Raw genomic sequence first — 21,781 nt, 5'->3', positions numbered from 1 at the left:
GCCTAAAAAAGCTCTCACCTGGGTTTGAGTAGTCGGTGTTGTCCAATTCTGCACAGCTTCAATTTTGCTGAGCAGAGGCCTTATTTCTCCACCTCCTACCTCATGCCCAAGGTAGACCACTTTACTCTGTCCAATCTGGCATTTACTAGCCTTTATGGTCAGATTGGCCTGCTCAAGAGCCTGCAACACATGTCCTAGGTGGTTCACATGTTCCTCCCAGGAGCGGCTGAAGACTGCAATGTCATCCAAGTATGCCATGCAGAAGTCCTCCATCCCAGCTAGAACTTGGTTTACCATCCTTTGGAATGTGGCAGGTGCCTTTCTCAGCCCAAAAGGCATAACCTTAAGTTGGTATAGGCCAACCAGGGTAGAAAAAACAGTTTTCTCCTTGGCATGGTCTGTCAGGGCTATTTACCAATAGCCTGACGTAAGGTCAAATGTGCTGAGGTACTTGGCTGAGCCAAGCCTATCCACCAACTCATCTGTCCTTGGCAAAGGGTGGGCATCAGTCTTAGTGACTGCATTAAGAGCTCTATAGTCCACACAGAATCTTAATTCTTTGGATCCTGCCTTTGGTACTAACACAACTGGGCTAGACCATGGACTAGTAGAGGGCTCTATTACCCCGAGATCAAGCATCTTCTTGACCTCACCTTTGATGTGGGTTCTGACATGTTCTGACATTCTGTACCCTCTGCTTTTGACTGGCAGACAGTCACCAGTGAGAATATCATGCTGTCCCCAAGGGGTCAAGCCTGGTGAAAGTGAGAACAGAGGGGCAAACTGATTCAACATAGATTTGCACTCCTCCTGTTACTCAGGTGTCAGATCTGAAGAGAGATTAACTCCTTCAATCTTTTCGTCCAAAGGTAAGCCTCTGAGGAGATCAGGGAGAGATTCACTCTCTTCTTCCTCTGCTGCTGAAGCTAGAAGCAAGGCTCCTACTTCAGGTCTGGAGACATACGCTTTTAATCGGTTGGTGTGGAAGACTCTAGGAGCTTCCCTGGGTCTGCCCAGATCCACCAGATAGTTGACCTCTCCAAGTGTTCCCAGAACCTTGAAGGGTCCCATCCATTTGTCTTGCAAGGCCCTCTGCCTTGTTGGAAGCATAACTAGAACTAGCTGGTCTTGAGTAAACTCAACCATGTTAGCCTTTTGATCATGCCAATGCTTGACCAAAGCTTGTCCAGCTTTCAGGTTATCACTTGCTTCTGCCATCATGTGTGACATTCTCCTCCGGAGACCTATTACATAGTCAGTCACTCTGACTAGCTTGAGGGGAGGAGCACCTTCCAATCCCTCCTGAATCAGGGCCAAAGGACCTCTGACTGGATGGCCATAGAGAAGTTCAAAGGAAGAATAACCTACTCCCTCCTGAGGGACTTCTCTATAAGCAAAGAGAAGGCATGGCAGTAGAAGGTCCCACTTTCTTTTAAGGGGTTCTTCTAAAGCACCTATCATGCTCTTCATGGTTCTGTTGAACCTTTCTACCAACCCATTTGTCTGAGGGTGGTATGCGGTTGAGAACTTGTAAGTAACTCCACAGGTTTTCCACATGGCTTTCATGTAGTTGGACATAAAATTTGATCCTCTGTCGGAGATTACTTCCTTAGGAAACCCAACCCTGGTAAAAATACCAAGGAGGGCCTTAGCCACAGCCAGAGCTGTAAAAGTCCTCATATGAATTGCCTCAGGGTACCTAGTAGCATGGTCTACTACAACAAGGATAAACCTGTTGCCTGAGGAGGTTGGGGGATCAAAGGGACCAACAATGTCAATCCCTACCCTCTCAAATGGGACTCCCACGACTGGGAGAGGCACTAAAGGTGCCACATTCTTGGAGCCAACCTTACCAGAAGTTTGGCAGGTATGGCAGCTCTTGCAAAACTTATCTACTTCAGCCCCCATCTTTGGCCAATAGAAGTAGAGTGAGAGCCTTTCCTTGGTCTTCTTGAAGCTCAAGTGACCAGCCAAAGGAATCTCATGGGCTAAGTGCAAGAACTGTTGTCTGTTTTCTTGAGGCAGTACAAGTCGTTTGTAGTCTCCAGGTTCATACTCAGTTGGTTCACTGTAGAAGAGGCCATCTTCCCAGTGCAACCTGTACTTCCCAGGCTCTTGCCGATCAGCCTGAGAAGCTGCCTGGTGGCGGAGACCTTCCGGTGTTGGACATTCCCTCTGTCCCTTACGGAAAGCTGATCTGCTGGGCCCACCTTCTGCCAGTAAAGACTGCAGCTCAGGATCGTCAGCTGGATCCAAATCTCCAATAAGTTCAGGGCCTCCTACTAGCTCTTCTTCAGAGTCTAGTTTAACCACATAGGGTGGTACCTCCCTCTCAGCCTCAGCTGGAGGTGGAGTTACAGGTGTAACTTTGGACAACCCAGGGGAAGTCCTTGTTGGAAGCACTGGAGTGCTTGCTGCTGGCTTTTTTCTTGGAGACTTGGGTTGCCCCTTTGCTCCTGATCTGGTAGAGACTGCAGTAGTTTGCTCCAGCGGAGTAGGAGTGATATTTGTCATCATCTCCCGAGAAAGACCTCGCAGGGTTTTCTCTCTTGCAGGTTTAGTGAGCTCCTGTAACCTTTTACTAGTAGGTCTGGGGGTGTGTGACACAACTCCAAGAGCTTTCAGGCCATTACCCAACAGAACCCTACCTGGTACTTCACATTGTATACTGACAGGTATCTTCACAGCCATAGCATTACACTGGATGAGAACGGGTAACTGGGGACACATCTGCACAGGCCCTCCAGCTAACTTGGTGAGGCATTTGGGTGCCTTAGCAACATCCTCTGCCTTGAAAAATGATTCATCCACCACAGTTATGCTGGCCCCAGTGTCCCTAATGGCAGGAGTCTCCTGGCCATTCACCTGGACACTGTCCTTATAATACTCTTTAGTATTATCTGGGATAGAATTATACACATCTAAATTCTGTTGTTCCCACAACCCCAGAGAGACTAAAGAAACACTGGCTGAGACACCAGTGGGTTCATCAGCCAGTAGTAGAAAGTTTCCACTTGCCATTTGGACTTCCTCTTCCTGAGCGAAGGCTAAGGAGGCAAGTTAGATCCCTGGAAGTTTACCTTTGCATCTGGGATCTCCTTTCACATGGTCAGTAGCCTTACAAACATAGCATGATCCAAATGCTCTTTGGAATGGAGGCTTTTTCTGACCTACTTCTGGTCTGGGACCAGAAGGTACACTAGCCTGATTCGGTTTCCCTTGTGGCTTACCCTTATGGTTTTGTTTGGGGCCCTCTTTAGAATTTGCAGCATTAGAATTCTCTTTGGAGTCCTTTTCAGGCTGTTTCCCCTCATCCTTTTTCGGAGTGACCCCTGAATCCTTGTGAGTGGCCCTGTTGGCAACCCACAAGTCAGCGGCCTTAGCTAGTCTTCTGGAATCTAATTCCTTTGAATCAGCCAAGTGTTGTCTGAGCTCAGGAGAGCAGGCATCATAAATTGACTCCAACATTACAAGATTCCTCATACCTTCATAAGTGTTCACTTTGTAACCCTTAATCCATCCCTCTAAGTTTTTCAACCCTTCACTCACCCAGGTAGCCCAAGGGGTACCATCATGCTTTTTGAGGGTTCTAAACCTCTTAAGATACTGGGAAGGGGTCTTCCCAAATCTAGCTATTAAAGCTAGTTTCACACATTCATAATCCTTCTTATCCTCCTCCCCCATTTCCATTACCACATCAGTTGCATCAGGGAGAAGGCTAGAGAACAACCAGGTGAGTAAGTCATTTCCTGTGATGTTCTGGAGCCCATGATTATATTCAAACAGAGACAACCAATCCAACACATCCAACTTAGGCTCATACATACCAACCAATTCCTTAGGCATCCGGGGTCTTTTAGGACTGGAACTTCTAGAGGAGCCAGAGAGAGAAGCATTCTCAACAGACAATTTCTTCATTTCTAGCTCATGCTTGAGCTCCATTTCTTGTAGCCCTAGTTCTTGATGCTTTTGTTCTGTTTGAGCACTAATTCGTTTGAACTCTAACTCCAGTTTCATTTTCTCTAGTTCAAGATATTGAGGACTAAGTGTGGGACCTGGCAAAGGTCCAGTAGGTACAGCTGGCAGAGCAGACAGAGGCCTAGGGGGGACAGTCACAGCAGCCTCACCCTCCTCTTCTGACTCTTCCTCAAGATTATCAACACTTTGATCAATTTCAATCTCAATACTGTTATCTACAGTTGCTGGAGTGGTAGGTTCCTCTGAACCACCATCCAGACTTTGGTTAGCTAACAACCTTTCTATTAGCTCCATTTTTTGCCTTTAGTCAGGAGATTCTTATGCTTACAGAGAACTCTTAAATAATCAGCAGTTTTTGTAGCAAAGGACTCTTGACTATAACTTTCCATAGTTGACATGTTAGAAAATTACTTTTTCAGTGCTAAGCTTTGTGGTTAGTTGCACTAACGTATCTATAAGCACTCTAAAATGTATACTCAATACAAATCCCACCGCTGTACACCAGTGTTAGGCAGAAACCTGTGCAGTTCCCTTAGGGACCACTGCAAAAGATTTAGGACTACAGGTATTAGCAGTAAACCCACTTGGTAGTAGTCTGCACCACACAGATTCACTTGGTAGCTATGGCTGAGCAGTGAGACTTCCCTCAAGAAGAGTTAGGCAGTATATAAAGTATACACAATAGGCACAGAGTTACAGTAGCACAAGCAAACACTGACCAGAGTTTTGATGTGAAAGTATATACTTATTTATTTTAAAAAGGCACGCTTCAAAATCACACTAGCAGTAGAAAGTAAGTAAATTCAGCACACTGTTACTATTATATATATACACCCTGATTCAGTATTCAGACAAGTCTTAGTGAGAAACACCACTTATTTTCAGACAGAGGTGAGCGCTTAACCTAAGATGGCACTCTAAATACTTATAGAAAAAGGGAGGGAAAAGACAGAATTTATGAAGCAAGCAATCTTAATACTTTTCAAAAGAACCACAGTAAGTCAAGTATAGGCAGGGTCTACTGGATAGCAAGGAAGTTCAATTGCCAGGCCCACTCTTAGAGAGAGACAGGCGCAAGTGTCCAAGGTCACACAGTGGGGTTATGCCCATAAGTCTTTGAAGATAGTTCAGAAAAGGACAGGATCAGTTCAGGAAAAGTTAGCTAAAGTGTACCAGGCTAACCTAGGTTCGAAAGCCGAGTATTAAATGTACCCCGTGCAGTCGGTTGCAAGGGAAGCCAGGCGGAACACAGTAGTTTAAGTGGAGAGGATCCTCCAGCGGGGGCAGTTGTTCCTGGCAGCGGGTGCAAGTCGCGGCTTCATCCAAAGGAAGAGAAGATCTCGTCGTGGAGGAAAGCTGAAGGTCGTTGCACTGCCAGGGAAGAAACCAGCCGCGGAGTTCTCCGGTACAAAGGTACTACCCTTTCAATTCCCGGTAGTGGTGAAAACGTGGTATCCCGGTTGCCGGGGTGCTTGGCACAGGCAAGGCGGCCACGAGATGCTCCAGGAAGGCGAAAAAGGAAGCAGACTGGTTATCCCCACCAGTCGAAGGAAGAAGACTCTCCGGACTGGAGATCTCCTCTGTCGTTGGGAAAAGTGGTGAGACGGTTCAGCAGGGCTCCGCCGGTGGTGTCGTCGTTGCGGGTCGGCTCAGCTTCTCCCTCGTCGGATTCTTTGGTCCTGTGGCGACTTCTGAAGTTCCAGTCCCCAAAGGCCCTGCTTTTATGCAGAAAACCCCCATTCACTCAGCCTAGCTGTCACTCAAACATGCTAAGTGGTGAGCCGTCCGGCTCACCACCTGGGCCAATCACTAGAGTGCGAATTGAGTTGCCAAGGCAACTCAGTCCAGGGTGCCTAAACCCCCCTCCCATACATCCTGCTAACCCATGGTGTGTGTGGGAGTGGCACCACTTTGGAGGGCTTCTGTGGAGAAGCCCGCCAAAAAGTGGAATAAAGGGCTCAACTTGGGTTGGAGTCACAGAAGCGAACACAAACGCCATTTTAGAACAGAGTTCTGGTGAAAAATACCAACCGGTGAATTATTATTAAATAAATAAACCGGCGGTATGTTCGAGGCTATAAGAATTAAATAATTAAAGTTGGTAGCCTCGAACAATGGGAAAATCCCATAGAGATATATTCGCGGTTGAATATAAAAAGTAGTATCCACTGCCACCAACCAAAACTCGATCAGGGGGGACGGAGATGTGCCCCCTCGACTAACGGACCCCGGGGCAATCGAATTGCCCCGACCAGTACGCCCACAATATGATGGTTTGTACTGGTTCTGTTCAGAATTTGAGACTAGTAAAGTCAATGGTGTATGGTGACTTTACATGCCCTGGGAGACAGTAGTCAGTCCCAGGGTATGGAGTCTATGTTGGGGAGTCACTATGACACCCCTGTGTTACTGCACTGAGGGTGCTGTGTAACACACATACCAAAAACAAATGAAACCCTATGGAGTAAAAGACACCATAGCCCATTAAACACATCTAAATCAAAGGAACACACTCAAATCATGCCTGAGAGTGGGAGTAAAAGAGTCTCACTCAGCAGGAGAAAAAAATAAACCGCAAAAATCCAGCAAAGCTGCTGGGGGACTCACTAGGTTTGGGTAATTAGCCTTTACAGAGAATTCTCCCTAACACCTCCCACCACTCCTCTCTCCTGGAGTGATTACTTTCTCCTTTCCTAACAGCTCACTCTCTCCAATCCTCAGCCAAGCCAACTCCAGCACTGCCACCTACCTTCTCGGCCCATGAAGCATGTGTCAGTTGAGGCTTTTTCTGCCACTTTCTTACCCCCCCTCCTCCTTCGGCTGACTCACACCCTGACACAGCCCTTTCTATGCTCCACTCTGCTATATCTGATATTCTTGATGTTCTTGCCCCTGTCATAAGGATCCACTTGAAGCCCAAAGCTAAGTGCAACTCCTGGTACGACTCAGACCTCGTCACCCTTAAAAGCAAGTGCAGGGTGGCTGAGAGGAAATGGCGTGCTTCTGATACACCCATTGACAAACTGGCCGCTGCCTGCTCCAAAGGCAATACCGGCTCTCTGACCGCACCAAGAAGAGAGCCCTCATCCAAGCCTCTGTCTCTGCGGAATCCAACAACTCGGCTGAACTCTTTAAAATCTGCAAGGAGCTAGCCAATCCTGCTGCAGTCTCTACCTCTCCTGTCCCCTCCCAGGTCCTCTGCACGGCCATGGCTTCTCATTTAATCTCTAAAACTCAGGACATCCTGTCCTCTCTCTCTTCCACTCCTACTCCTCCCTCTACTCCCCTCTCTTCCTCTGGCCCTTCTGCGGCCACCTCTCCTCCCCCTTCTCTGCCTTTCCATCTAGACAAGTCCGATCTATGAAAGTCTTGTCAAAACAGGTTACTCCCCTGTTCCTCTAAAACCATCAAGGACCACATTGACACCTTGGCTCCTGCTTTGGCTGACTTCTGCAACCATTCCTTCACCATCACTAGAGTCTTCCCTTCCCCCCTGAAGCACTCCTTTGTGCACCCTCTTCGAATGGATTGTGTCCTCCCACGTATTCCTCATCTTAGATATATTCGCCAGCTTACTGCTTCTTTCGGAAAAAAAATTCGCAAAGAGGGCGCTGTGCTCGAGGCCGTGTAGCTTGGTCGCTCAAAGGCCGCTGTCGAGCGTCGACGTCATCCGTCGTATAAAGGGCTCAAGCCGCACCCGTTGGTTCAGTTCTGTTTTTCCGAACTTCTGCTTTGTGTATCAAAACGGCGCGTCAGTTTTCTCATCGAGAAATGTCTTCTTCCTCAACTCCGACAACACCCAAAATGGGTTTTAAAAAGTGTCTGAAATGGGGAAGAAAGATGTCCATTACGGATCCTCACCACAACTGACTTTGGTGCCTTAGTCCTGATCACTGAGTCGACGAGTGCGGGTCGTGTCATTCGATGTCGAACAAGGCTCTTAAGGAACCCCAAGGTAAGCTAGCGGTGGGGGAAAAGTCTTTCAAGTCTGCAAAAAGACTAAAAGACTCGGGCGAATCGAGAAAACAATCTTGTCATGAGTCGCGATCGAGGTCGAAAAGTAGAGGTCCTCTTCATCGAAAAAAATCAAAAAAGCAACGTCATAGATCTTCATCCTCTTCTTCTTCCTCGCCCGACAGAAGGTTAATTGGTTGTCCTTCTAAACATGATTCCCCCAAAAAATGGGAGGCCTTTAGGGCTTCAATGTTAAACATTTTTGAGAAGGCAGCCTGACCCCCTCAAAAAAGTTGCTTGAAGAGCATGCCCCTTTCCACTCTAAAAATGACAGAGGGAAATCTAAAACGTCTCACAATAAATCCGACAAAAAGTCGAGGGCATCCTCGGATGATGATTCTCCAGCGCCTCATGAGACTATACAAAAACCTTTGGGGCATGAATCGAGGTTGCCAGAAGACAAAATGGCGTCCTCATCGTCGAAGTCAGCTATCGACTCGACGCGTCCTTCGACGACTCCGTCAAAGCCAAAAATGGCGTTGATACCTTCGGCCTCGGCGTCGAAGCCTTACTCGACATCGAAGCCCTCCTCGATGACCTCAGGGATTCCTTCGAGCATATCGAAGCCATTGTTGATTCTGTCACCGCCTTCGACGCCTTTGTCGGGGATATCTTTTATACCGGTTCCCAAGATGACAACTATGGCTAAAACTAGGTCTATTCCACCTTTACCAGAAACAAATGTCCACCCTCAGCCCAGACAGGAATTTTTTAAATCTATGTCTGCTATTTTTGAGGAACAAACCTCTGATGAAGAGATTACATCAGCTGGTGTTCCATTTGGGACAAGAGAAGTCCCTGAGGAACTAGTAGATCCTAATTCAGAAATGACAGACCTTTATGACTGCCTACAATCAGCCAGTGGCCTAGATACCTCCCCTGAGGTAGAATTTGAAAGATCTGATCCCACTGATCATGCTGAACCGGGGTATAGGAACCTTATGGGAAGAGTGATAGATTTTATGGGGTGGAAGTCAGTGTCTCCAAGATATGACCAGGACGACTTAACTAATATTATTGATGAAGGACATCAGAAAGACCCAGTCCTTCCTTTCCAAAAAGCTCTTCAAAAGAGAGTTATGACAAATTGGGAGACCCCTGAGTCTTTACCAGCTGTAAACAAGAAATTTGTAGGAAAGTATAGACCTGCTCCCTCGGATCCGGAGTATTTGTCAAAACACCCTTAACCTGAAAGTTTGGTGATTCAAGCTGCGACTGCAAATAGACAATTGGCTTATCCCTCCATGCCCCCTGACAGGGACGACAAAAAGATTGACGCCTGGGCGAGGAAAGCTTTTACTTCTGGTAGTATGGCCCTTAAATCTTCTAATGTGACTTGTACATTAGCTAGGTTTACTTACACCCTGTGGAGCTGTTTAGATGCAGCGGCGGATCACATTCCAGAGGGTGAGGAGCGGGATGGTTTCCTGGCGATAGTAAAGGATGTGAAGGAGGCTATGGAGGAATACCTCAAGTCAGGACTGGATACTGCAGAGAGTATAAGCAGATCCATGGCATCAAGCGCAGTCTTGCGTAGATTCGCATGGCTAAGGAAATCTGGTTTTGCATCTGATGTACAATCCAGATTACTCAATATGCCCTTTGACGGCTTGAGGTTGTTTGGCAGCAAGGCCGACGAGAGCTTGGAGAAGCTGCAGACCTCGAAAGCGGCAGCAAAATCACTCAGCGCCGCTATAAGGCAACCTCACCAACACTCTTACGCAGGCTCATCTTCCTGGAAGAGTCGTCCGTTTCGCTTCTATTCCTCTTTTGGAAAAGGGAGAGGGCAGGCCAGTCAGAGAGGACAACAAAGAAAACCTTTTTGTGGTGGATAAGGGATCGGTGCTAGATCAGCCCCAGCAGCGGCTACTACCTCCTCAGCCACTGCTACAGCCGCTGCAAAGGCTCTTTGAGGTCTTAACCCACAAGAACCCGATGGGAGGCAGAATCACTCAATATTTGGACGGTTGGCGGGTATTATGTCAGATGCCTGGGCACTAGAGATAGTGACCCATGGTTATTGTCTTCCTTTTCATCAAAGACCTCAAGATCATCCACCGGGAGCCAACTCTGTCAAAATTCCAGACACGCTGTTTCTGCAGGAGATTTTAACACTGCTAAAGAAAGGTGCAATAGAACATGTACCTGTAGCGGAGAGGAACAAGGGTTGGTACTCCCCTTATTTTCTCATTCCCAAAAAGGACGTAAGATTGAGACCCATCTTGGACTCGAGAAATTTGAACAAATTCCTCAGGAAGGACAAGTTCAAGATGGTTACCCTTTTTCAGATCCTTCAGGCTCTTCAGCTTCAGGACTGGTTGGTTTCATTGGACCTTTAGGATGCTTACTTTCATGTGCCAATCCATCTCAAGCACAGAAAGTACCTGAGGTTTGCGATTGGCAATTCTCACTATCATTTTCGAGTTCTGCCATACGGGTTGACCTCCGCCCCGAGGGTCTTCACCAAGCTAATGGCAGTGGTGGCAGCGTGTCTCAGGAGGGAGGGGATCCACATCTACCCTTACCTGGATGATTGGCTAATCAGGGCAAGTTCTCCCGAACGGGCCCAGGGACATCTAGCCATGACCTGTCACTTCCTACACAAACTGGGCTTCTCCCTCAATTACAAGAAGTCACAAATGATTCCGAGCCAAAGACTCCAATTCATCGGAGCAGTCGTGGACACCACCTCAGGGAAAGCCTCGCCTCTCGAGGAAAGAGCTCACCACATTCTGCATATGGTAACAAAATTTCAGAATGCCCAACATCTACCGGCGTTCGATTTCCTAAGGTTGCTGGGCCTCATGACATCCGGCATTTTTCTGGTGCCAGAGGCTCGACTGAGGATGAGATCCCTGCAATGGGCTCTGAGGATTCAATGGACCCAGTTTTCGGGGGAGATGTCAGATCTTCTACAAGTCCCATCCATGGTGCCTCAAGATCTGCTAGGGTGGGCTCGCAAGGAGAATATCCTCAGACGGGAACCTTTTTGGCAACCATGGCCGGAGATAACTGTAGTGACGGATGCCTCACTCACAGGGTGGGGGGCCCACATCAACGATCTGACAATCAGTGGTCGTTGATCTCCATCGGAGTCCAAACTACACATCAACCTTTTGGAGCTGAGGGCAATCAGACTAGCGCTGAAGGCTTTTCTGCCCTCTGTACAGGGAAAGAATGTCCTGATAATGACGGACAACATAGTGGCCATGTACTGCCTCAACAAAAGAGGAGTCGTAGGATCGCTCCCACTGTGCAGAGAGGTGATGCAGCTCTGGTTCTGGGCAATACAAGAAGGAATCTCTCTATCGGCAGTTGACCTAGCCGGAGAGCTGAACACGGTGGCGGATGCTCTGAGCAGGCAGAGCGCAGTCTCCCACGAGTGGGAGCTAGCTCAGGAAGTCCTTCATGAGATCTTTGCCCTTTGGGGAACCCCTCAAGTGGATCTGTTCACTACCGGTGCCAACAGGAAGTGCGAACTGTATTGCTCAAGGGAATTTCCCCCGAGAGGAGCTCTAGGGGACGCGTTCGTAGTGGACTGGATATTTCCACTCCTTTACACGTTTCCTCCAGTCCCCGTGATTCCTCAAGTAATCAGAAGGTTGAGAAAGTTCAGGAAAACCATGATCCTAATTGCCCCGGATTGGGCCAGGAGGACGTGGCACCCGGACCTTCTGGACATGTCCATCTGCCTGCCAACACGTCTTCCACAAAGAGGATCTTCTCTCGCAAGAGGAAGGTCGGGTTCTCCATCCAGAGGTGAAGACACTCAACCTTCTTCACGCTTGGCTTCTGAGAGGTTGAGATATAAGGGTTGGGCCCTCCCGGATGACGTTATGGAGATTTTGCTTTCGGCCCGAAGGCCAGCAACAAAATCCTTATACCGGTGTCGTTGGAAGACATTCAGTAACTGGTGCAGGGATAAGAATGTGGATCCTTTTCAATGTACCACTCCCATGGTGCTTTCCTTTCTATTACATTTAGCCAACTCGGGGCTACAAGTTGGAACTATTAAAGCATATTTGGCAGCGCTATCCATCTTCAAGCGATCCTCAGAGCATTTCAAAATGCCTTTAGTTATCCAATTTCTTAAAGGGTTAACAAATGTGTTCCCTCTTACACCGTTCCAAGTTCCCATTTGGGATTTAAATTTAGTTTTAAAGTTTCTTATGTGTGCCCCTTTTGAGCCTTTGCATTATTGTCCTTTAAGGCTCCTAACTTTAAAAACTGTTCTACTAGTGGCTTTAACTTCAGCCCGCAGGGGGAGTGATTTGCAGGCGCTCTCTTGTAAGGATAAAGTTGTTTTAAAGGTTAAGCCTTTTTTCCTACCTAAAATAGTATCAGATTTCCATCTGTCACAGAAGATCACATTACCGTCCTTTTATCCTCCTCCGCACGCAAGTAAAGAGGAGGAAAGATTCCACAGACTAGACCCTAAAAGGGCTCTCAGTTTCTACATATCTAGACTGGAAAGATTTAGACAAACTGATCAGTTATTTGTCGGTTACACTGGACACAAATTGGGCCTTGGGGTGTCCACGCAAACTATATCCAGATGGATTATCCTAGCAATATCTGAATGTTACAAATTGTCTGGGTAGGAGCCTCCAGGTGGTTTAAGGGCTCATTCAACCAGGGGCATAGCAACTTTCACGGCTCTTCAGAGGGGTGTTCCAGTGCAAGACATTTGTGCTGCGGCCACTTGATCATCAATGCACACTTTTACAAAACATTGTTTAGACACCACTTCTTACCGAGGAGGCCTTTTTGCAAAAGCCGTCCTTCATTCTGTGCATAATTGAAGAACTATAGTACTCCCTCCTCCTCTAAATTACAACTGCTGTGGGAGTCTAAGATGAGGAATATGTGGGAGGACACAATCCATTCGAAGAACAAGTTACTTACCAACTGTAACGTTCTTTCGACTGGATGGTTCTCCCACGTATTCCTCATCGACTCTCCCAACCTACCCCTCCGTACAGTTTTTACGCTGTTTTGCACTTGTACTTCCTTAAGAGCGTGACATCTGCCAGCACAAAATACAACTGATGCGACCTTTAACATCGAAAAAACAGAACTGAACCAACAGGCGCTGCTTGAGCCCTTTATACGACAGATGACGTCGAAGCTCGACGGCGGCCTTCGAGGGACCAAGCTACGTGGCCTCGAGCACAGCGCCCTCTGGCGATTTTTTTTTTTTGCCGAAAGAAGAAGCAAGCTGGTGAATATATCTAAGATGAGGAATATGTGGGAGGAACATCCAGTCGAAAGAATTTTACAGTTGGTAAGTAACTTGTTCTTCTTAAGAAACCCTCAGCCAACCCCTCCTACCCTGCTAACTACCACCTAATCTCCATCACTCCTTTCCTGGGCAATCTCCTGGAAAATCTGGCCATCTCCCAGCTTAATCTTCACACTGAATTGGTTGGTTGTCTCCATGACCATCAGTCTGGCTTCAAAGCTGCCAGAAGCATGGAAACTGTTCTCCTGTACATCCGTGAAGACCTGCTTTCCAACCTTGACTCCAATACCCCCTGTGTCGTCATCTTACTTGATCTCTCATCTGCATTTGACACAGTCAACCATGCCATCCTGCTTAACCGTCTACGTGATAACCTGGGTATCACCGATCAGGCCCTGGTTTGGCTGACCTATTTCCTCTCCCATCGACCCTGCCAGGTCCACCTTGGGTCCTTCCTCTCTTCTATCTCTATCTCTACCTCTACCTGTGGTGTTCTCCAGGGGTCTAACCTCTCTCCCTGGCTGTTCAACCAATACCTGGCACTTCTTGCCCACCGCATTGCAGCTCTCTGCTCCAACTTTCAGTGCTATGCAGATGATTTTCAGGCTCCCTTCCGCCACCTCTTCTCCTTCTCTCATCTCTGACTGTCTGTCCGCTATCCAGGAGTGGTGTGCCGCCAACGATCTCTGCCTTAATGCCAGTAAGACTGAGATTCTCCTCATCAGTACACCTGCTCGCTCCTTTCCTGTCACTCTCTTGCCGGCCTCTCTTGACCCTCTCCCTGCTCCCACCTGTGAGGCTAAAAACCTTGGGTCATCTTCGACTCCACACTCTCCTTCTCTCCTCACATCTCTGATGTCTCTAAGAATTCACACTACCAGCTGCACCTCCTCAGAGGTATTCTTCCTTTCCTCTCCTTTCCCCAGAAGCTCACTGTCTCCAGAGCTCTGGTTCTCTCTATGCTGGACTACTGCAACAGCCTCTTTTTAAATCTGCCTGCCTCCACTCTCCGCCCTCTGCAACTTATCCAGAATAGGACTGCAAGACTTGTCATTGGCCTCAAGCCCAGGGATCGTGTCTCTCCAGGACTGAAATCTCTGCACTGGCTCCCAGTGGCAGCGAGGATTAAGTTCAAAACCCTCTGCATTGTCCACAAGGCCTTCTGGGGCCTGAGGCCCCAATACCTACAACTCTCTCTTCCTAAATATCTTCCTTCCTGAGCTTTTCGCTCATCCGCCTCCAACTCCCTCAGGGTCAGTCGCTTCTCTAAGCAACGGGTTGGTGGTAGATCTCTTTCTTCGGCTGGGGCCTCCCTCTGGAATAGCCTCCCTGAAACTTGAAGAGAACCATCTCTGATTCCGGAAGCAGCTCAAGACCTTCCTCTTTGCTTCTGCTTTCTCTCCTCCTTTCCCCTGCTGAACTCCTGACTGAAAATGCACTGGTCACTTGGCTACCCTCTGATCTCGTGCCCAGGTCCCCTCCCCCGCGAGCTGCACTCCTGCACTGCCTCCTGGGCAACCCCTGCACTTTGGGACTGTTTTCTGTATCCATACAGTCCCCCCAGCTCTTGCCACTTGATATCTGCACTTACCCCTGCACTTGCCACAAGCTGGCAGCACTTTTAACTATTGTTTTTATTTATTTTATGTATTCTTACTGTTGATACTATGCATTGCACTGCCCCCTCCCCTTTCACCCCTGCACTTTCCCTTTCACCCCCCCTGCACTTGCACAATCTCAATGTCACATGGCTAAGTAAGATCGTTGCCTCGGTCTTCCCTCCGTTTCCCCTGCCATGCTTCATGTCGCCTTGAAACACTTGGGTATAGGTGCGTTATAAATGCCATATCATATCATTATAAGTGGTGTATGATCCCGGCATGAGACATTGCAGGGCTCGCTCGGTTACCTATCTCTTCCCATCGTGTTACAGTATATCCTGGTTTGTTGCACGTCTTAGGTTGGACAATTGGCAGTCACTCTTCTCCCTGTGTTCCTACAAGTTCCCTTTTTGCTGATGATACATGTTAGCATACAGGATTTTAGCAGACATGCACCGGTTTTCATTAGACTGTTCTCTTCATGGGATTACAGGACATGCACATACTACAGCCATCGACACGATGCCTGTTGAAGACACGACTGATGCCTGTTCCATGGAGACCCTTGAATCGGAGACCGGAAGTCCTACAGGTGGGTAGAACGATGATGAGCTTGACCAGGAACTTTTGGGGGGCTTTTAGGTAGTTTTGCAAATGTCCACCTATGATACGACTTTAGAAACTCACACACTTGGGCCACAGGGCTCCAACGTCAAGTATATGGCTGAACCACACAAGTATGTTGGTAGCAATGGTCGAACAGCCAGGCTTATTTTAGGAGGGAGGGGGGCTGTAGGAAGGTACAAAGAATTTCGAGCATACACTTAATCCAAAGAAACACTGACACACGAAAAGGTTATATAGGTTTATTTTATATATAAACTAAGGGAAAGATAAATCTTCAGTAAGGTAAATACTATAATTTCAGTAGACACAATGCAAAACCAATAGATTGTATACAGTAAGTAAATTACTTTTGTAGTGACTTCATAATCGCTATGAGCAATATTGCAGGTAAGTAAATCCACATTTGTAATGAACTTGTAATACTTTGTTTCAGGAAAGAAGATATGAAACATCACCAACTCAAGGTAAGTCATTTCATTGCAATTCTTTTACAGAGGCCTAGGCTTCAGTAGTCCATCCCTATCTAGTGCTGAATGTCTTTCAGGGTCAGATTGGAGGTCAATACAGGTAAGGCACAAGCTGTAGAAAGTCAAGAGTTCCAGAGCAAATCTTCAGCAGCAAGGAAGTTACATATTTGGCTGGAAAAGGGGTTCAGAGACTTCGGAGAAGGCTCCCTAAAGGCGCACAAGCGTTAGGCCTGGGCGAACGTGTCTGGGCGAACACCCAAATACAGGAATCAGTACTCCAGCAACATAGAAGCAGTGAAGGAACTCTATGTAAGTTCTACCTTGAGTCTTACAGAACCTTTGGAGCAAAACACTGATGCAGCAGGATGCCCTCGTGGTGCAGCAGCAGCCGCCCCGGTCACTAGATTCTTGGTCGTGGAGATGAAGGAAGTGACACTGAAGTGGATTTCACAGCAGTGGTTGAGTGCAGGGGCGTCCAGCAAAGGATTCTTCATGGCACTGAGATTTTGACACCCTTTTCAAGGCACCAGTGAAGAAAGGTTATTGCCTCGCTTTCTCTGTCCATCACTCTGGTGAGGGGACTTCAAGGAGTGGAATCTTGCCTCTAGAGGTCCGGAAGGAGTCCACCAAAGTTTCGGGAGTGTTCGATCTTCAGAAGACAATGCACTGCACAAAGGTCACAGGCCCCAGGGCATTGTAATTGTAATTGTTTATTTGTAAAGCGCTTATACACAAGTGGAGTGCTTCAAGGCGGAAAGGGAACAAGGGAATATAGTCATCATTCTTAGGCCTTGAAGTTTCTACTAGTGCAAGTGCATGACAGGAAGGAACGAGAGAAGAGGTGGGGAGAGAAGGAAATGAGCAAGCAATCAATAAACTACTGTCAGATAGTGCAAGTGCATGACAGGAAGGAACGAGAGAAGAGGTGGGGAGAGAAGGAAATGAGCAAGCAATCAATAAACTACTGTCAGATAGTGCAAGTGCATGACAGGAAGGAACGAAAGAAGAGGTGGGGAGAGAAGGAAATGAGCAAGCAATCAATGAACTACTGTCAGATAGTGCAAGTGCATGACAGGAAGGAACGAGAGAAGAGGTGGGGAGAGAAGGAAATGAGCAAGCAATCAATAAACTACTGTCAGATAGTGCAAGTGCATGACAGGAAGGAACGAGAGAAGAGGTGGGGAGAGAAGGAAATGAGCATACAATCAATAAACTACTGTCAGATAGTGCAAGTGCATGACAGGAAGGCACGAGAGAAGAGGTGGGGAGAGAAGGAAATGAGCAAGCAATCAATAAACTACTGTCAGATAGTGCAAGTGCATGACAGGAAGGAACGAGAGAAGAGGTAGGGAGAGAAGGAAATGAGCAAGCAATCAATAAACTACTGTCAGATAGTGCAAGTGCATGACAGGAAGGAACGAGAGAAGAGGTGGGGAGAGAAGGAAATGAGCAAGCAATCAATAAACTACTGTCAGATAGTGCAAGTGCATGACAGGAAGGAACGAGAGAAGAGGTGGGGAGAGAAGGAAATGAGCAAGCAATCAATAAACTACTGTCAGATAGTGCAAGTGCATGACAGGAAGGAACGAGAGAAGAGGTGGGGAGAGAAGGAAATGAGCAAGCAATCAATAAACTACTGTCAGATAGTGCAAGTGCATGACAGGAAGGAACGAGAGAAGAGGTGGGGAGAGAAGGAAATGAGCAAGCAATCAATAAACTACTGTCAGATAGTGCAAGTGCATGACAGGAAGGAACGAGAGAAGAGGTAGGGAGAGAAGGAAATGAGCAAGCAATCAATAAACTACTGTCAGATAGTGCAAGTGCATGACAGGAAGGAACGAGAGAAGAGGTGGGGAGAGAAGGAAATGAGCATACAATCAATAAACTACTGTCGGATAGTGCAAGTGCATGACAGGAAGGAACGAGAGAAGAGGTGGGGAGAGAAGGAAATGAGCATACAATCAATAAACTACTGTCAGATAGTGCAAGTGCATGACAGGAAGGAACGAGAGAAGAGGTGGGGAGAGAAGGAAATGAGCAAGCAATCAATAAACTACTGTCAGATAGTGCAAGTGCATGACAGGAAGGAACGAGAGAAGAGGTGGGGAGAGAAGGAAATGAGCAAGCAATCAATAAACTACTGTCAGATAGTGCAAGTGCATGACAGGAAGGAACGAGAGAAGAGGTAGGGAGAGAAGGAAATGAGCAAGCAATCAATAAACTACTGTCAGATAGTGCAAGTGCATGACAGGAAGGAACGAGAGAAGAGGTGGGGAGAGAAGGAAATGAGCATACAATCAATAAACTACTGTCGGATAGTGCAAGTGCATGACAGGAAGGAACGAGAGAAGAGGTGGGGAGAGAAGGAAATGAGCAAGCAATCAATAAACTACTGTCAGATAGTGCAAGTGCATGACAGGAAGGAACGAGAGAAGAGGTGGGGAGAGAAGGAAATGAGCAAGCAATCAATAAACTACTGTCAGATAGTGCAAGTGCATGACAGGAAGGAACGAGAGAAGAGGTGGGGAGAGAAGGAAATGAGCAAGCAATCAATAAACTACTGTCAGATAGTGCAAGTGCATGACAGGAAGGAACGAGAGAAGAGGTAGGGAGAGAAGGAAATGAGCAAGCAATCAATAAACTACTGTCAGATAGTGCAAGTGCATGACAGGAAGGAACGAGAGAAGAGGTGGGGAGAGAAGGAAATGAGCATACAATCAATAAACTACTGTCGGATAGTGCAAGTGCATAACAGGAAGGAAGGAGAGAAGAGGTGGGGAGAGAAGGAAATGAGCATACAATCAATAAACTACTGTCAGATAGTGCAAGTGCATGACAGGAAGGAACGAGAGAAGAGGTGGGGAGAGAAGGAAATGAGCAAGCAATCAATAAACTACTGTCAGATAGTGCAAGTGCATGACAGGAAGGAACGAGAGAAGAGGTGGGGAGAGAAGGAAATGAGCAAGCAATCAATAAACTACTGTCAGATAGTGCAAGTGCATGACAGGAAGGAACGAGAGAAGAGGTAGGGAGAGAAGGAAATGAGCAAGCAATCAATAAACTACTGTCAGATAGTGCAAGTGCATGACAGGAAGGAACGAGAGAAGAGGTGGGGAGAGAAGGAAATGAGCAAGCAATCAATAAACTACTGTCAGATAGTGCAAGTGCATGACAAAGAGTGGGGAGATAAAGGGAGGGGGAGGCAACGGAAAAGGACATGCAGAATAACCTACCGTACTAGGCCAGCGACATTCAGAATGATTGATGGTTGGTCATCACTAACGCGTCTATACACAAGTGTTTCAGGCACAACCAAGCTAGGAAAGGGGAGACAGAGGGAGAACAGGACAGACAAACATGCTAGGCCTAGTACATTCAAGGTCGTGCAAATGCGCAGAAAAGAAGTGCGAGGAAGGGGGAGGGGGACAAAGGCGCTTAGTCCAGCGGGGGCATGGGTTAAGTGCAGGGTGGTTGCCCCTTCTCATGGAACATATTCCGAGTGCAGTAGTGCCAAGCAGAGTGCAGAGGCCCAGAGGCAAGTGCAGGACCGCCGGGGGAAACTGGGACCTGTGAGGCTCTGGAGGTTCACCAGACGACCAGCCAGTAAACTGAGCAGTTGAGAAGGAGAGAGAAGGGGGGAAGCAGTAGTGAAGAGAAGGGGGGGTCACAGGGGAGCGGGAGAGAGAAAAGGAAGAGAAGAGAACGGTCTTGAGGAGTTTCTGCAACTTAAGGAGACCCGGCTCAAGACGGAGAGAGGCAGGGACGCTGTTCCACAGGCAGACACCTGTAGAGGATAAAGACCTACCTCCAAATCTCTGTTTGGCAAAACGTCTCACCTGCAAAGAGTTGGAAGAGGTTGAGCGGAGGAGTAAGCAGTAAACCCAATTGGTAGCAGTCTGTACCACCCAGATTTACCTGGTAGCTGTGGCTGAGAAGTCAGACTTCTCTCAAGAAGAGTAGGGCAGTATGTAGAGTATACACAATAGGGCAAAAAAGATAGTAGAGCAAACAAACACTGACCAGAGCTTTGTATCAAAAGTATAGAGTTATTTATTTAAAACACACTTTAGGCAATACACTAGCACTCTCAATGAAAAGCAAGTTAAAACACAGTCAGGTAAAGTATAAACACCTCCCTTGATAACTATCAGACAAGTCAGGGTTAAAGCACGACTATTTGTTAAGACAGATGTGAGCGCGTAACCTAGATGGCACTCCAATAGTTAAGTTTCAAAGGGAGAGAAAAGGCAGAGCATAGAATAAAACAGTTCCCAACACTTTTAAGAGTTCAGAGCAAGGGAATAAAGCCAGTGTACACTGGAGAGCCAAGGTTCATAGGCCATGCCCACCTTAAATGGGGCAAGGCAAAATGTGCCCAAGATCACACAGTTTAAGTTGCACTAAAAGTCTTTGCAGAATGTTCAAAAGAGGTTGGAGTGATTCAAAAGATATAGTTAGAAGGTCTGGAGCCAACCCAGTTTAGAAAGCCAAGGATTTAAGGGTCACCTTTAGCAATCTGTAGAAAAGGAGGCCCGGCAGGACACAGTACCTTAAAGAGAGAGGACGCTCCGGGGGCGTGGCTTGATGGCTACGTGAGAGGACGTTCCCTGGAGGAGCTCCCGATGATCTGATCCTGGGAAAAAGTGATGGTTTTTGGCAGACTTCCGAGCCCACGGTGCATCTAAAGGCGTATGAAAGTGGGGGGCACACGGTGCGTGCCCTCCCCAATGGCGGGACTGCATATTCACGGAACTAGACCCCGAAAAAGTTGGCGGTCGCGCAAAGGAAGGGGAGCACCCAAGATGGCCGCCTGTGGACAAAGGGCCATAAAAGGTCCGACGCGCTGAGGAAGAGAAGGTTGGTCAAAACGTGGGCAAGCCCAACTAGATAGACGGGTCGCAAGTGCCTCGGGCCGAAAGCAAGCACATAAGGACGAGCCCCTACTGCAGCAACCATGGGTTGTGGCGGACTAGCAGATTGAACCCTCTGGATACAGCTGGGCGTGTGGGCCCAATCGACGCAACAAGATGTCTTCCAAGGTGGTGCGACCCCGGATCAAGCAGCCTACGATGGAGACCTATGCTAGGTCGCCCTCGGGCGCGGAAGGGGGCAAGAGCAAGGAAACCCCAGCGGCGGTGACGGACCCACCGGATACCATCCAGGAGGTGCTGGCAGCAATTGCTGACCTGAAGGTGGCCTGGGAGACGAAGCTGGGCCTGGCCATGAAAGAGTTGCAAGAGGGCCTAAACCTTAAGATAGGAGCGGTCCAAGAAGAAGTGAATCCGTTGCGCCAGGATGTGCGAACGATCGCAGAGCGTACTGGGGAACTGGAGCAGGAGTTGGCCCCGACTGTGGAGGCGTGCAACACACACGCCAAGGAACTTCTTGCCCTCGTGCAGCGAGTGGGCAATTTGGAGGACAGAGCAGGCGGAGGGGCATGCCAGGCGCAACAACATTCACATAGTGGGGGTACCGGAGGGAATGGAAGGATCGAACCCCACGGATTTTGTCGAAAACATGCTTTTGCAGGAGATCACAGGCCGACACCTGACCCAGGGGTTTGCGGTCGAAAGGGCGCACAGGGCCCTGACCAGGAGACCGGCCCCAGGAGCCCCCCGCGGCCGTTGATTGCTAAGATCTTGAACTATCGTGACCGCAAGAAGATTCTCGAATTTTTCCGGAAAGGGGGCACGATAGAAAGGGGGTCAGCGAATATAACAGCGTATCCGGATTACACGCTGCTTGTGCAACGGAGTCGAATGAACTTTGGAACGGTGAAGAGGAGGCTCAGAGAGGCAGGCCACCGCTACATGTTGCTTTACCCCGCCAGGTTAAAGGTGATCCATAAGAAC

At 47.9% G+C, this 21,781-nt stretch overlaps 1 protein-coding gene across 2 annotated transcripts in view; it reads left to right on the top strand.

Annotated features, from left to right (window-relative positions):
* The window catches only part of LOC138489491 (zinc finger protein 2-like), a 284,440-nt gene that overhangs the window by 235,466 nt on the left and 27,193 nt on the right, over positions 1-21,781 (top strand). For both annotated transcript variants that reach the window (XM_069617233.1, XM_069617232.1), the window contains one exon: positions 15,329-15,427. In XM_069617233.1, coding sequence (XP_069473334.1) covers positions 15,329-15,427 — 99 coding nt within the window. The remainder of the gene's footprint in view (positions 1-15,328; positions 15,428-21,781) is intronic.

Source organism: Ambystoma mexicanum, chromosome 9 (genome assembly GCF_040938575.1).
Source record: "Ambystoma mexicanum isolate Mex_15411 chromosome 9, UKY_AmexF1_1, whole genome shotgun sequence".
In the NCBI taxonomy this organism is placed as follows: domain Eukaryota; kingdom Metazoa; phylum Chordata; class Amphibia; order Caudata; family Ambystomatidae; genus Ambystoma; species Ambystoma mexicanum.
The sequence above is the reverse complement of the archived record's forward strand: the minus strand, read 5'-3'. Positions and strand labels throughout refer to the sequence as shown.